Raw genomic sequence first — 16,038 nt, 5'->3', positions numbered from 1 at the left:
TGTTTTACTTTTTCATCAATTCACTTCAGGGATCGTTTTCCACTATAGAGCCATCTCTACCAGATACACCTTGGATTTCGAAAATGCCAAAAAAGCCTGCGTTCAGAACAGTGCCACCATTGCTTCACCAGAACAACTCCAATCTGCGTATGATGATGGATATCACCAGTGCGACGCCGGTTGGCTTTCTGATCAGACAGTCCGGTACGATCTTATAACTTAAACTTGTTCATTGAGTATTCACTTTTACAAATACTGTAACCATTCTTCTATTATTTTATTCTTATCTATGGCACTAACATTTATTGTAAATCTGTTGAATGTTTTACTGTGTAAAGACAGGGTCTTTTGCACTCTCTATAGCAGATAGTTCTGCTTTAATATACTGTATATATTGTTAAGTAATATTCTGTTTTGTTAGCCATATTAACAAAAATGTTATTATTAATACAATATAAGGAGTTTGTGCCCTGCAAAACGTATATTAAACTTCTTAAACAATTATAAATGGGACTTAGCCCCTATGAAAATCATACCAGCAGTGTACATACTATCTATTTAGCAGCTGAGATAACCACTTTTACAGTATTTTATATACAAATGTGGGACTTTGGGGCACTCTTGGCATGGTCATTACACCATTACACCCCCTCTCAATTTGTGTTGTGAGTATTGTCTCTCATTGGACCAGAGCGAACACTGCCTGATGTCAATCAGTCAACGATAAAGCTGTGGAAGAAAATAGCGCAAATAGGGTCTTATTCGATTGACTAAGTATGATCTCAATCAGATTACACTAACCTGATGTATCTGCTGTTTGAGCATTGAATACTGAATACGAGTGACAGCTGCAGCAGATCCACGATTCAGCAAGTGACCGTTGACATGAATATAGAAGGATTTCTATGGAATAGTTCAGCGCTGCTGAAGATGTACAGATGTCAATCCAGGCAAGATGTGATGAAAGAATTGTGGTTTATTCAACACGTTTTGAAGTTAAAATTACTTCTTCCTCAGGAAGTAACCACATGTATGTGTACGTGCGGTTACTTCCTGATGAAGATGTAATTTTAACTTCGAAACTCGTCGAATAAACCACAATTCTTTCATCACATCTTGCCTGGATTGACATTTCTACATCTTCAGCAGCGCAGAACTATTCCACAAAAATCCTTCTATATTCATGATCTCAATCGATGGTATTCTGACTCTCAAGGAGCTCAGAGTTGCTCACACAGCATCATTGCAGGCGCGCACATGGTGTAGGTGGTGAGGGGCTTTTATCCCTGACTCTGTTCTCCAGGGAACACCTTCTATGCTTCTTTTACACTTGCCATGATTTTTGCGGCCCTTTTCTGCGGGCATTTTTTGCAGTAATTTTCATGCTCTGCCGCAAAAACAGGCCCCAAAAATCTTGCAGATCGCTGTTTTTCTGGTTTCGAAAACTATGGAAAAAGTATTGAAAACATAAAAACGGCGTTCCACAAATCCGGTGCACTGCAAAAACAAGCTTCCGTGGTTTTTGAGGCCCTATTGATTTTCAATGGAAGCAGTGTCCGTAAGCCATGAAAAATATTGAGCAGGCGCAATATTTTTTCATGGCCGTAAATACAGCCCTCACGGCCATACGGTGTGTGGCTCTCCGATGAATTTTTGTGGCCCGTTTTTGCAGCCCCATAGAAATGTATTCAGGCTACAAAAATGGGCAACAAAAGAAGAAAAGAAGCCTTACACTAATACTAGAAGTTTAGCAAGCAGTAACTGCAGACAGGAAACAGGAAAGAGAGCGCACCAGCACTCACACTGAGTCTGTGCCCATGCAGACACCATGTGAGCACCGCTGTGCTTCTTCAGGCTCAGTGCACCATGGATTAAGATTAGGCAATGCTTACTGTAAAGGTACCTTCACACATAACGACTTTGTTAACGATATCGTTGCAATGTCACGCTTTTTGTGACGTAGCAAAGATCCCACTAACGATCTCGTTATGTGTTACAGCGACCAACGATCAGGCCCCTGCTGGGAGATCGTTGGTCATTGGGGAATGATCAGGACCTTTTTTTGGTCGCTGATCACCCGCTGTCATCGCTGGATCGGCGTGTGTGATGCCGATCCAGCGATGTGTTCACTTGTAACCAGGGTAAATATCGGGTTACTAAGCGCAGGGCCACGCTTAGTAACCCGATATTTACCCTGGTTACCATTGTAAAAGTAAAAAAAAAAAAAACAGTACATACTCACATTCTGATGTCTGTCACGTCCCCCGCCGTCAGCTTCCCTTCACTGACTGTCAGCGCCGGCCGTAAAGCAGAGCACAGCGGTGACATCACTGCTGTGCTCTGCTTTACGGCCAGCGCTGACACAGTCAGTGCGGGAAGCTGACGGTGGGGGACGTGACAGACATCAGAATGTGAGTATGTAGTGGTTTTTTTTTACTTTTACAATGGTAACTAGGATAAATATCGGGTTACTAAGCGCGGCCCTGCACTTAGTAACCCGATGTTTACCCTGGTTACCCCGGGACTTCGGCATCGTTGAAGACAGTTTCAACTATGCCGAAGTCGTTCCCCTGATTGTTGGTCGCTGGAGAGAGCTGTCTGTGCGACAGCTCCCCAGCGACCACACAACGACTTACCAACGATCACGGCCAGGTCGTATCGCTTGTCGTGATCGTTGGTAAGTCGTTTAGTGTAACGGTACCTTAAGACAGCAAGAGCTGTTAATTAGGATCAGAGATAGTGGTTGGAATGCAAATTGAGATGGTATAACAGTGCACTGAGTTATTGGCTGCACCAAGGGTGCACCGAAGCTCTCTCATTTGCATATAAAATAAGAATCATTTTCTTATTTAATAAAAACTAAATTGCTAGTAGAATTTGTATATGGTCTAAGTCCTTTTTGCAACTGTTTCATATACTTACTGAGTTTGTTATTCAATTTGACCAATCTTTTTATGTTAGAACAGTCACTTGAGGATAGGATGTCCTTCTGCTTAGCTCCGTTTTCTTGAATTGCCAGCACAAGGGAGATGGAGATCTGTACTGGCCCAACTAAAATCAATGTCATGTTTTTTTAATACACAGATTTCCTGGGTTATCTAGTGCAAGTGATGCTCTTTGTAGCTGCTCTCCACTCTGGATAAACTATGAGGATTTGGGTGCCGGGAACATCTTATATGAGACATTGATTATATTCCATACTATGTAAAGCAAACAATCAATTACTATTGTTTATACCTGATAAGAGATGAACAACCTCAAAATAACTTTTTTTTTGTTAAAAATTAAAGTCAATTGTGAAGAAATAATGTGCTGAAAAACACACTATTTTAACACACTGTAATAATCACTTAACCTAACCGCCATGCCAGAGTCTATTAGATGAAATCTAACACTGAAAATAGACTGCCATACAGAAATGTTTCAGTGTATTGTACAAGTGATCCATTGCTTATTTTAGTTAGTGGGACTAAAAATATGTATTTGTAAAAAAAGTCCAAAAAATGTGTCAAAACATTAATAAGAACACAGCAGTTTTTACCAGAATTCTGTCATAAAACTGAAATATCGGTACATTTTTTGCAACTCACTGTTGCGCCTAAATTTTATGACTTTTGGCACATTTACAGCAGTTTTAGCCAGCAGATGCGAAACCTGGACAATAAAAAACAAGACAGAAGAAGAATTGATTCCTTTGAAATGTGGTGATGGGGAAGGATGTTACTAATACCATGGATGGCAAGACAAACAAACTTGTCATTCGAAGCAAGTATGACCAATAGGGATGAGAAACGTGCTTCGTGGTACTCAAATATCGCTCGAGTATGTGGGTGCTCAGGTGGGCTCGTCACTCGACGAGCATTGGCTGGTGCTCGGAATTTAAGCTCGAATCCCCATCCAGCATGTTTGGCAAATGTTACACAGCTAATAAGCATGTGGGCATTGTCTGCCAGTGACTGTAATGCCATAGCCATTTTGGTAGTGGCATTACTGTGATCTTGGCCTTTTTTCAGAGAGCATGAATGATAACACCAAAACTTTTTTTCCACTCATGGTTAGTGGTTGGGCGAAGTCATTTATTGTCAAACTACTGTATTTTCTCTGTTTAAATCATAATGACAACCCAAAACATCCAAATGACCATGATCAAAAGTAAAACTTTTGGAGAGATCAGCGCAAAATAGGGTCTTATCCGAGAAATATAGTGAGCTTTACGCTCAGATTAAACGCAACTATTTAATCCGAAAAAAACAGTATATAGTGCAACATCGGTTGCAACAGATCAATGGATCAGCCAGTGACAATCAGACATCAATAGGTTAGAAGGGGTTTGTGGATAGTTTCCGCGCTGCCGACAGGATTTAAAACATATATCCCAGTGTAGTATAATGATTTATTTATTTTAAAATAAACCAATTATTATACTACACAAGGATATATGTTTTAAGTCCTGTCGGCAGCGCGGAAACTATCCACAAACTCCTTCTAACCTATTGATGCCTGATCAAAAGTTCACATACCCCATTTCTTAATACCATGTATTGCCCGCTCTAACATCCATGACAGCTTGAAGTCTTTTGTGGTAGTTGTGAATGAGGTTCTTAATTTTCTCAGATAGTAAAGCTGCTCACTTTTCTTAGCAAAAAGCCTCCAGTTCCTGTAAATTCCTGGGCTGTCCAGCATGAAATGCATGCTTGAGATCTCCCCAAAGTGGCTCAATGATATTGAGGTCAGGAGACTGAGATGGCCACTCCAGAACCTTCATTTGTTCTGCTGTAGCCAATGACAGGCCGACTTGACCTTGTGTTTTGGATTGTTGTCATGTTGGAACGTCCAAGTACGTCCCATGTGCATAATCCAGGCTGATGAGTGCAAATTTGCTGATAACGTGCTGCATTCTTCTTTCCTTCAACTTTGACCAAGTTTACTGTGCCTTTGTAGCTCACACATCCCCAAAACATCAGCGATCCACCTCCATGCTTTACAGTAGGAATGATGTTCCTTTCATCAGTTTGAACGCTGCTGACTGACATTATAAATTCCTTGGATATCTTTTTCTATCCCTTTCCTGTTTTATATAGTTCAACTACCTTTTCCCATAGATCCGATGGCAATTCTTTTGCTTTCCTCATGACTCACAATCTAGAACTAGATGCTTGACAAAGACATTTTTGGGTCGAAACGTTGCATTATGGCAGAATAAAACTATTGAATTTTTTCATCACCTGGACTGGATGCTGTTCCTATTATTTCTAAGATTGTTCATTTCCAATTGGGTCATTGGACTGGAGCGTGCATCCCACTATTGATGTTCTGTCTGCTGCCTTTTTTATTATTTTACAATCTAGAACCGTCAGTGGCTGGATGAAAGATGCAAGAGTCTGTCTGGATCCCAGAAACTCACTCAGCTTTTATGCACACACTGATTACAAGCAAACAAGTCAGGGATGAGGATGTTACCATTAGCAGCCATTCAAATCAATTTGTGTCAACTTCTGTGCATGTTATTAGGTCAAAATCCCCAGGTTATATAAACTTTTGATCAGGGTCATTTGGATGTTTTGGGTTTCATTGTGATTTAAAAAGAGAAAACAGAGTAGTTTGACAATAAATGGCTTCACCCAACAACTAACCATGAGTGGAGAAAAAAATTTGGTGTTATCATTCGTATACTCTGAAAAAAGGCCAAGAAAGCAAAAATTCTGCTGGGGTACGTACACTTTTGAGCACAACTGTATATATGTATGTATATTGTAGAGTACAATTAAACATTATGAAAAGTCTCATTTCCCTATAAGAAGTATATTTATTGATATGTCTCTTGTAGTTATCCAATCCATAATCCACGTGAGCCATGCTATGGTGACAAAGAAAACTTTCCAGGAGTAAGAACATATGGCATTCGAGACACTGATGAAACTTATGATGTATATTGCTATGCCGAAGACATGACAGGTGTCTATCCATAGCATCTATATCTCTATCTATCTATCTATCTATCTATCTATCTACAGTTGCATATACATGTTTGGCCTTCCTGGTCAAAATTACTGTTATTGTGAACAGATAAGCAATTTGAAGATTAAATTATCTCTAAAATTCCTAAAGTTAAATATTACACATTTAGAATAATAATAATTTTCATTTTTATAGTGTCAACATATTCCACAGCACTTTACACATTTCCTTTGTATTTTAGACAATTATTATTATTATTTATTTTCATCTTTTACATTTTAAATATTCAAAAAGGAAAATGGGCTGATGCAAAAGTTTGGGAAGTCTGCATGGTTAGTACTCAGTAGCACCCCCTTTTGAAAGTGTCACAGCTTGTAAATGCTTTTTGTAACTAGTAAATATTCTTTCAATTCTTGTTTAAGATTAATTCTTCTTTGGAAAATTCTTCCAGATTCCTGGGTCATCTTGCATACACTGCTATTTTGAGGTCTAGTCACAGATTTTCAATGATATTCAGATCAGGGGACTGTGAGGACCATTGTAAACCCTTCAGATTGCTCCTTTTGAGGTAGTCTATTGTGGATTTTGACATGTGCTTAGGATCATTATCCATTTGTAGAAGCCATCCTCTTTTCAACTTCAGATTTTTGACAGATGGTGTTATGCTTGTATCAAGAATTTGTTGAAAGTTCATTGAATCCATTCTTCCCTCCAAATGTGAAATGTTCCCCATGTCATTGGCTATAATACAACCCCAAAGCATGATTGATCCACCCACATGCTTAAAGGGAACCTGTCACCAGGTTTGGCTGATAAGAGATATGGCCATCACCTTTCAGGGCTGATATACAGCATTCTATAATGCTGTATTTCTGCCCCAACCTGACCTACTAGAGAAGTAAAGTAACTTTTATTATAATCATCTGTGGGGTGGTCCAGTTTGATGGATGTCACTCTCTTGGTCTGGTGCCTCCCTTCATCTTGTGATGCCGCCCTCCTGCTTGCTTCGTGTACATAATGCATCTCCTTGGCACTGCGCTCCTGCATAGGTGCACTACTCTGTCCTGTTGAGGTTAGAGCAAAATACTGCAGTGCACAGGTGCTGGGAAAGGTTAAAGAGCCCCAACGCATGCGCACAGCAGTACTTTTTTCTGCCCTCGACAGGGCAGAGAAGTACGCCTGCGCAGTAGCGCTGTGCCGTGGAGACTGTGTGGATGATGAAGGGATGCATCATCAACATGAAGCAAGCAGGAGGACAGGGATCGTAAGAAGATGGGAGGCACTGGACCAAGACCAGCGACGCCCATTGGACAGGACTGCCCTGCAGGTGAGTAAATAAAAGTTATTTTTCTTCGCTTGCAGGTCAGGCTGGGGATGATATACAGCATTATAGAATGCAGAATGCTGTATATAATCCCTGAAAGGTGATGGCCGTATTTCTTATCAGCCAAACCTGGTGACAGGTTCACTTTAATGGTTGACGAGATGTTCTTTTCCTAAAATTCTGTGCCCTTTTTTCTCCACACATATCTTTGATCATTGGGGCAAATGAGTACTATTTTAACCTCAACAGTCCACAGGACTTGTTTCCAGATTGCATCAGGCTTGTTTATATGTTCTTTTGCACTTTTGTTACTTCTGACGCCGGAGAGGTTTTCTTCTGATGACTCTTTCATGAAAGCCATGTTTGTGCAGGTGTCTCTGAACAGTAGAACAATGTAATACAACTCCAGAGGTCTTTTGCAGTCAAGTGAGGGTTATGATTTGCTTCCCTAGCAATCATACGAGCAGCTCTTACTGAAATTTTGCCTGTTCTTCCAGACATTATCTTGACCTCGACAATTCCTGTTAACTGCCATTTCTTAATTACATTTTGAACTGAGGAGAGGGAAATTTGAAAACTTCTTCTAGCCTTTCTCTTAAACCTTGGTCAAAGATATCTGAGCCCACAAATCTCCAAGGAAGCCCAAACGTTTGCATTGGCCCATTTTCCTTTTTTGCAATTTTTAAAATGTAAAAATGACAATTTATTTAGTTTTTGCCTAAAAACTAACTAACTTTAGCCCTTTTAAGTATCATTTAATCTTCAACTTGCTTAACTCTTCACAATAACTAAATATAAATTTCACCGCACTCTCACAGGGAATATGATGCCAAATTATATATATAATTTGGCATCATATTCCCTGTGAGAGTGCGGTGAAATTTATATTTGGTTATTTACGAGACCATTTGGTCGGTTACACCTGCACCCCAATTCTCTGACAGAGTGCACGCTATATCTATTACTAACTGTTCACAATTACTGTAATTTTTGACCAGGGGTGCCCAAACTTTTACATGCCACTGTATATATATATATATATATATATATATTTATCTCTTCTCTATCTGTCATCTCTCGCTCGTCTTTTGAACTAACGCAATAACAATGACATCTTTCTTGCTTTCGTAGGTGAGGTCTTTTATGCATCATCTGCTGAAAAGTTTACATTCTATGAAGCTGAAAAGCAATGCCAAAACCTAGGAGCCAAGCTTGCCACAACAGGACAACTCCATCTAGCTTGGCAAACTGGCATGGATGTATGCAGTGCCGGCTGGCTGGCAGATCGCAGTGTTAGGTATCCAATTGCCTATCCACGTCCTAACTGTGGAGGAAACTTAGTTGGAGTAAGAACTGTTTATCTTCATCCCAACCAGACTGGATATCCCGATCCCCTGTCTCGGTATGATGCTATCTGCTACAAAGGTTAGTCTTCACATTTTTATACAGAATGATTACACTTACAGTGGGGCAAAAAAGTATTTAGTCAGTCAGCAATAGTGCAAGTTCCACCACTTAAAAAGATGAGAGGCGTCTGTAATTTACATCATAGGTAGACCTCAACTATGGGAGACAAACTGAGAAAAAAAAATCCAGAAAATCACATTGTCTGTTTTTTTAACATTTTATTTGCATATTATGGTGGAAAATAAGTATTTGGTCAGAAACAAAATTTCATCTCAATACTTTGTAATATATCCTTTGTTGGCAATGACAGAGGTCAAACGTTTTCTGCAAGTCTTCACAAGGTTGCCACACACTGTTGTTGGTATGTTGGCCCATTCCTCCATGCAGATCTCCTCTAGAGCAGTGATGTTTTTGGCTTTTCGCTTGGCAACACGGACTTTCAACTCTCTCCAAAGGTTTTCTATAGGGTTGAGATCTGGAGACTGGCTAGGCCACTCCAGGACCTTGAAATGCTTCTTACGAAGCCACTCGTTCGTTGCCCTGGCAGTGTGCTTTGGATCATTGTCATGTTGAAAGACCCAGCCACGTTTCATCTTCAATGCCATTGCTGATGGAAGGAGGTTTGCACTCAAAATCTCACGATACATGGCCCCATTCATTCTTTCATGTACCCGGATCAGTCGTCCTGGCCCCTTTGCAGAGAAACAGCCCCAAAGCATGATGTTTCCACCACCATGCTTTACAGTAGGTATGGTGTTTGATGGATGCAACTCAGTATTCTTTTTCCTCCAAACACGACAAGTTGTGTTTCTACCAAACAGTTCCAGTTTGGTTTCATCAGACCATAGGACATTCTCCCAAAACTCCTCTGGATCATCCAAATGCTCTCTAGCAAACTTCAGACGGGCCCGGACATGTACTGGCTTAAGCAGTGGGACACGTCTGGCACTGCAGGATCTGAGTCCATGGTGGCGTAGTGTGTTACTTATGGTAGGCCTTGTTACATTGGTCCCAGCTCTCTGCAGTTCATTCACTAGGTCCCCCCGCGTGGTTCTGGGATTTTTGCTCACCGTTCTTGTGATCATTCTGACCCCACGGGGTGGGATTTTGCGTGGAGCCCCAGATCGAGGGAGATTATCAGTGGTCTTGTATGTCTTCCATTTTCTAATTACTGCTCCCACTGTTGATTTCTTCACTCCAAGCTGGTTGGCTATTGCAGATTCAGTCTTCCCAGCCTGGTGCAGGGCTACAATTTTGTTTCTGGTGTCCTTTGACAGCTCTTTGGTCTTCACCATAGTGGAGTTTGGAGTCAGACTGTTTGAGGGTGTGAACAGGTGTCTTATTATACTGATAACAAGTTTAAACAGGTGCCATTACTACAGGTAATGAGTGGAGGAAAGAGGAGACTCTTAAAGAAGAAGTTACAGGTCTGTGAGAGCCAGAAATCTTGATTGTTTGTTTCTGACCAAATACTTATTTTCCACCATAATATGCAAATAAAATGTTAAAAAAACAGACAATGTGATTTTCTGGATTTTTTTTTTTCAGTTTGTCTCCCATAGTTGAGGTCTACCTATGATGTAAATTACAGACGCCTCTCATCTTTTTAAGTGGTGGAACTTGCACTATTGCTGACTGACTAAATACTTTTTTGCCCCACTGTATATATGTGTATGTTTCATGTGCGGACATTGTAAAGGTTTTTACATTTTTTTAATTTTGAAATTGAATCTGATCTGTAACCTTTTAAACACTGCAACATAGATATTATTACACAGCAGGTCTTACTACTCTGTGAGATAAACTATACTCCATAAATCTGGCTTATGTAGGACTTAGAAACTTTAAGTATTGGTCAAAAAATATACTATTGTTGGTATTTTAAATCTAAGGTAGATAGGTGTACTATATTGAAAATGTATTATCCTCTTTAAAATAAAAAAAATAGAAATTACATGTGGTTTTATCCATGTTTTTTTCAGAATTGTGATGCCTTTCAAATTTTTTTCTGACAGTTTTCACAAACTTTTTATGCGACTTTAGTTTTTTTAAACAGCTTTTTTTGCATTTTTGTTGAACATTTATAAAATCCTATTGAAAATCCTGTGAAAAATGGTCAGAAAAGTGCTATACCTAGAGCATGCAGCAAATTGGAAAAAAAATATCCTAGTCAGAAAAAGACAACAAAAAATATATTGTAGTCGTTGCAAAATTTTACCACATGCTTTAAAGTAAAATGTGGCTTTTTGTATAAAAGTGCCACAAATAGCTCTTAAACGGTATGTGTGATCTAGCTGTAGGCTGAAATCTCATCTGCAGTTTTTGTGGCTTATTTATGCAGTCTTTGAACCGAAGTCAGAAGTGGATTTAAAAAAAAAGAAAAAATATAAAAGGAAAACTAATTCTGGTTTGCCTAGTCTTTTGTAGAGAATCCCTGTTACTCCAGTAACGTTGGAGCTTATTAAAGCATTTTTGGCTTTGCACTTCCGTAAGCACCAGCTGATACAAGATGAGTTACTTTCTCTAATGGTCAGACAGCATAATGACTTTTTCTTTTTAGATGTTAGGATGTAATCTCATTTGTTAGAAGTCGCTCTTCAGCTTAGCTTTCAATACTATTAATGTGGAAAGTGGCCTTATTTGCTTCTTAAACTATTTTGCTCCTGGAACAGATGATGCTGACAACATTACTATTCAAACTGTGACACAGCCTGGCCTGACACTCATCTTTCACCGAAATGCTACCGAAGAGGAAGCCCGTGGCAGTATAACTGCTCTAGAAGGACTGAACTTCACCCTAACACCTTCTGAAGATGGTTTTACAGCAACTCCAGAGTTCCCCGGAACGCCTATTAGTCAGGATCTGCTGCCAACAGGAGCCTTATTAGAAAACATCACAGACGATGGACTTCAGCTATGGCTGGAAAATATCACAGCTGTTCCTCCCATTGAAGCCACTGGCACAGCAGAAAAGGAAATGTTGCCAGTCACAGCAGCTATTGATGTCGCTCATCCAGTAAAACCCATATCTGACACTGGTGAGTGTTAACCAACTATTATTCACTAAGGGATGAATATTATTTCTCAATATTATTTCTCAACAATAATTTTATTTTAAATGCTATACAAAATAAATAAATTTAAATTGTGAAATAAATACTTAAAAATGCGCGTTTGATTGAGTCTTATGCTGATTATCAATCATTTGTTTTCCCAATAAGGTGTTGTGTTTCATTACCGAGCGGAATCCAGTCGATATTCTCTTAACTTCAGCCAGGCGAAGAAAGCATGCCTGGACAATGATGCTGTTATTGCAACTGCTGCTCAGCTCCAGGCGGCCTATGAAGCTGGATTTGATCAATGTGATGCTGGCTGGATTTCAGATCAAACTGTCAGGTATGATAACAAGCCCTTGGATTAAGGAGGATTGTAATACGATGTTCTTATGCAGAAACAAACATTTTTATAAATCTTTATCTGAAGGTTGTCCAGTTTTATCACGAAAGTCTGCAGTCACTAATCGTACACGCTGGGCACTAGGAGGATTCTCCAATGCCGGCAATGAGACAGACCGGTCAGGTGACCACAAGGATGCGATATGCATACTCCTGGTCACATTCCGACTAGATGTGCACGGCCTCGCCCAATTCACTTGTATTGAGCAAGGTCATGCATGTCTAGTCGGCATGTGACCTAAGTATGCATGTCGTACACTTGCAGTCACATGACTGCTTGGTCTCGCTGCCCGCATCGGAGAATTCTCACAACGTTTGCTGGGCGCTATGTGAGGATTTACCATTCTGCAGTCAGATAGAGTGACTGCAGACTTTTGTGATAAACCTGAATTACCTCTTTAATTAAACAAATGCTACTACTGTGAAACATTTCTGGCATCTCTAGTTTTAAGAGATACAGCCTTTTCTTCTCTTACTATATCTCTCATACTTAGCGGGCTACTGTGCCAATGTCAGTGACCTGTCACAAGATTTTATAATACATATTGCATGTACATTGTGTGCAGAATTATTAGGCAAGTTGTGTTTTAGAGGATTATTTTTATTATTGATCAACAACTATGTTCTCAATCAACCCAAAAGACTCATAAATATCAAAGCTTAATATTTTTGGAAGTTGGAGTGGGTTTTTTTTAGATTTGGCAATCTTAGGAGGATATCTGTTTGTGCAGGTAACTATTACTGTGCAGAATTATTAGGCAACTTAATAAAAAACAAATATATTCCCATCTCACTTGTTTATTTTCACCAGGTAAACCAATATAGCTGCACAAAATTTAGAAATAAACATTTCTGACATGCAAAAACAAAACCCCCCAAAATTTGTGACCAATATAGCCACCTCTCTTTATGATGACACTCAACAGCCTTCCATCCATAGATTCTGTCAGTTGCTTGATCTGTTTACGATCAACATTGCGTGCAGCAACCACCACAGCCTCCAGACACTGTTCCGAGAGGTGGACTGTTTTTCCTCCCTGTAGATCTCACATTTTATGAGGGACCACAGGTTCTCTATGGGGTTCAGATCAAGTGAACAAGGGGGCCATGTCATTATTTTTTCTTCTTTGAGACCTTTACTGGCCAGCCACGCTGTGGAGTAGTTGGGGGCATGCAGGGCAGGACTGGGATCAAAAAGCAGCCCTGGCACAAAAAAAAATTAACAAGCCCACATACAATGAATTACATACACTTCATATATGATGTACACCGCACACATGCTGGACAACACAAGCTCATTACATACACATCAAATAGTCACACAGACACACACATACATACAAGTACACACAGCACAAATGCTGGACAACACAGGCTCGTTACTTACACTTCATATAGTCACACAGACACACACATCATACATGTACACAGCAAACATGGTGGACAACACAGACTCATTACATACACCTGATATAGTCACACAGACACACACATCATACATATAACGACCAAAAAGAGAAAGAGAGAGCGGCACAGCTCCAAAAAATAGAGAAAACCGGTGACAAACCAACGAGGTGTGTAGCAGTCTAAGAAATGAATCAGGAGGTGCAATCTGCAGAAAAATAGTCCATGACAATCCAGAAAAAAAGAGAAGAAAGCAGATGCACTCACCAGATGCAGTTACAAAGCGTCCTTTATTTCAGTGCCAGTCGGCACATAATTCACGGCACGGGGGAGAGGGAAGTGGACAGGGAGAGTGCGACAGGTAAGACGACGGCCGTTTCGCGCTGCCTGAGAGCGCTTCTACGGGTCCATCGTTACTTACACTTCATATAGTCACACAGACACACACATCATACATGTACACAGCACACATGGTGGACAACACAGGCTCATTACGTACACATTACTCATTATTACGCACACACACACAAGTATTAGGCTAGGTTCACATTGAGTTAGTGGCAGTCCTCTAACGGAATCCGTTACATAGCGCCACTAACACAATGTAACGGATACGTTAGCGCACCCATTGACCACAATGTATGTAACGCATCGCTAACGTATGCCATTTTTGGCACGCATTAGCGATGTCCCGTTATTTTCTGACGGACCTCGAATGCTGCTTGCAGCGTTTTTGGGTCCGTTCTCGCTTGCGCAATCGGGCATCTGCGCTAGCGGGATCGCTAAACGCAATCCCTTTTTGTACATTGCGTTAGCGCATTCTGTTAGCGCATGCACTAAACGGATTGCACTAACGCAATGTGAACCTAGCCTTAACACACATGTATTACACACAAACACACAAGTATTACATACACGCAAACACTACAGATACCACACACATTACACACACTACAGATACCGCACACACAAGCATTACACTACAGATACCGCACACACATTACACACTAGATACCGCACACACATTACACACACACACACACTACAGATATCGCACACACATTACACACACACTACAGATATCGCACACACATTACACACAGACTACAGATATCGCACACACATTACACACACACTACAGATACCACACACACATTACACACACACTACAGATACCGCACACACAAGTATTACACTACAGATACCGCACACACATTACACACACACTACAGATACCGCACACACAAGTATTACACTACAGATACCACACACACATTACACACTCACACATACACTACAGATACCGCACACACAAGTATTACACTACAGATACCGCACACACATTACACACTCACACACACACTACAGATATCGCACACACAAGTATACACTACAGATACCGCACACACATTACACACACACACTACAGATACCGCACACACATTACACACTCACACACTACAGATAACTCACACACATTACACACACACACTCCAGATACCGCACACACAAGTATTACACTACAGATACCGCACACACATTACACACACTACAGATACCATACACTCATGTATTACACACACACACACACTTCTGTGGTGCAGAGCAGGCTGATGTCCATGTGCAGCTCTTCAGGTCCTCCTGCTCACAGACAGCAGCAACAGCTCCGTCCCGGCACCTCCCCCGGTCTCTCCTTCTCTGCTGGGAATGAAAGCAGATCAGAGCAGGAGATAATGTCATCCCTCTGACTGTGTGCTTCCAGTGAGAGCTAAGGAAGCAGTTTCACAGGCAGGTATTACCTTTCAGCTTGCATGCTGCTGTTCTCTGCCACTGTTCTCTGATGCTGGTACTTGCCACTCAGCCAGCATGCGCCGATCGAGCGGCCCACTACAAGCACCGGCCCTTCAGGCATTTGCCCGAAGTGCCCGATGCTCAGTCCGGCCCTGGAGGCATGTGATGGAGCATTGTTCTGCATGAAAATCATGTTTTTCTTGAACGATACTGACTTCTTCCTATACCACTACTTGAAGAAGTTGTCTTCCAGAAACTGGCAGTAGGACTGGGAGTTGAGCTTCACTCCATCCTCAACCCAAAAAGGTCCCACAAGTTAATCTTCGATGATAGCAGCTCATACAGTACCCCACCTCCACCTTGCTGACATCTGAGTCGGAGTGTAGCTCTCTGCCCTTTACTGATCCAGCCTCTGGCCCATTCATCTGGCCCATCAAGAGTCACTCTCATTTCATCAGTCCATAAAACCTTTGAAAAGTCAGTCTTAAGATATTTATTGGCCCAGTCTTGATGTTTTATCTTATGATTCTTGTTCAAAGGTGGTCGTTTTTCAGACTTCCTTACCTTGGCCATGTCCCTGAGTATCGCACACCTTGTGCTTTTTGTTACTCCAGTAACGTTGCAGCTCTGAAATATGGCAAAACTGGTGGCAAATGGCATCTTGGCAGCTTCACGCTTGATTTTCCTCAATTCATGGGC

General features: G+C 40.8%; 1 protein-coding gene across 2 annotated transcripts in view; it reads left to right on the top strand.

Moving 5' to 3' along the window:
• The window catches only part of ACAN (aggrecan), a 172,598-nt gene that overhangs the window by 75,745 nt on the left and 80,815 nt on the right, over window positions 1-16,038 (top strand). For both annotated transcript variants that reach the window (XM_069766230.1, XM_069766228.1), the window contains exons 4-8: window positions 30-204; window positions 5,828-5,955; window positions 8,414-8,707; window positions 11,362-11,727; window positions 11,911-12,085. In XM_069766230.1, coding sequence (XP_069622331.1) covers window positions 30-204; window positions 5,828-5,955; window positions 8,414-8,707; window positions 11,362-11,727; window positions 11,911-12,085 — 1,138 coding nt within the window. The remainder of the gene's footprint in view (window positions 1-29; window positions 205-5,827; window positions 5,956-8,413; window positions 8,708-11,361; window positions 11,728-11,910; window positions 12,086-16,038) is intronic.

The sequence above is a fragment of the Ranitomeya imitator genome, chromosome 4 (genome assembly GCF_032444005.1).
Source record: "Ranitomeya imitator isolate aRanImi1 chromosome 4, aRanImi1.pri, whole genome shotgun sequence".
Classification (NCBI taxonomy): domain Eukaryota; kingdom Metazoa; phylum Chordata; class Amphibia; order Anura; family Dendrobatidae; genus Ranitomeya; species Ranitomeya imitator.
Note: the sequence above shows the minus strand (reverse complement) of the source record. Positions and strands in the feature narration are given on the sequence as shown.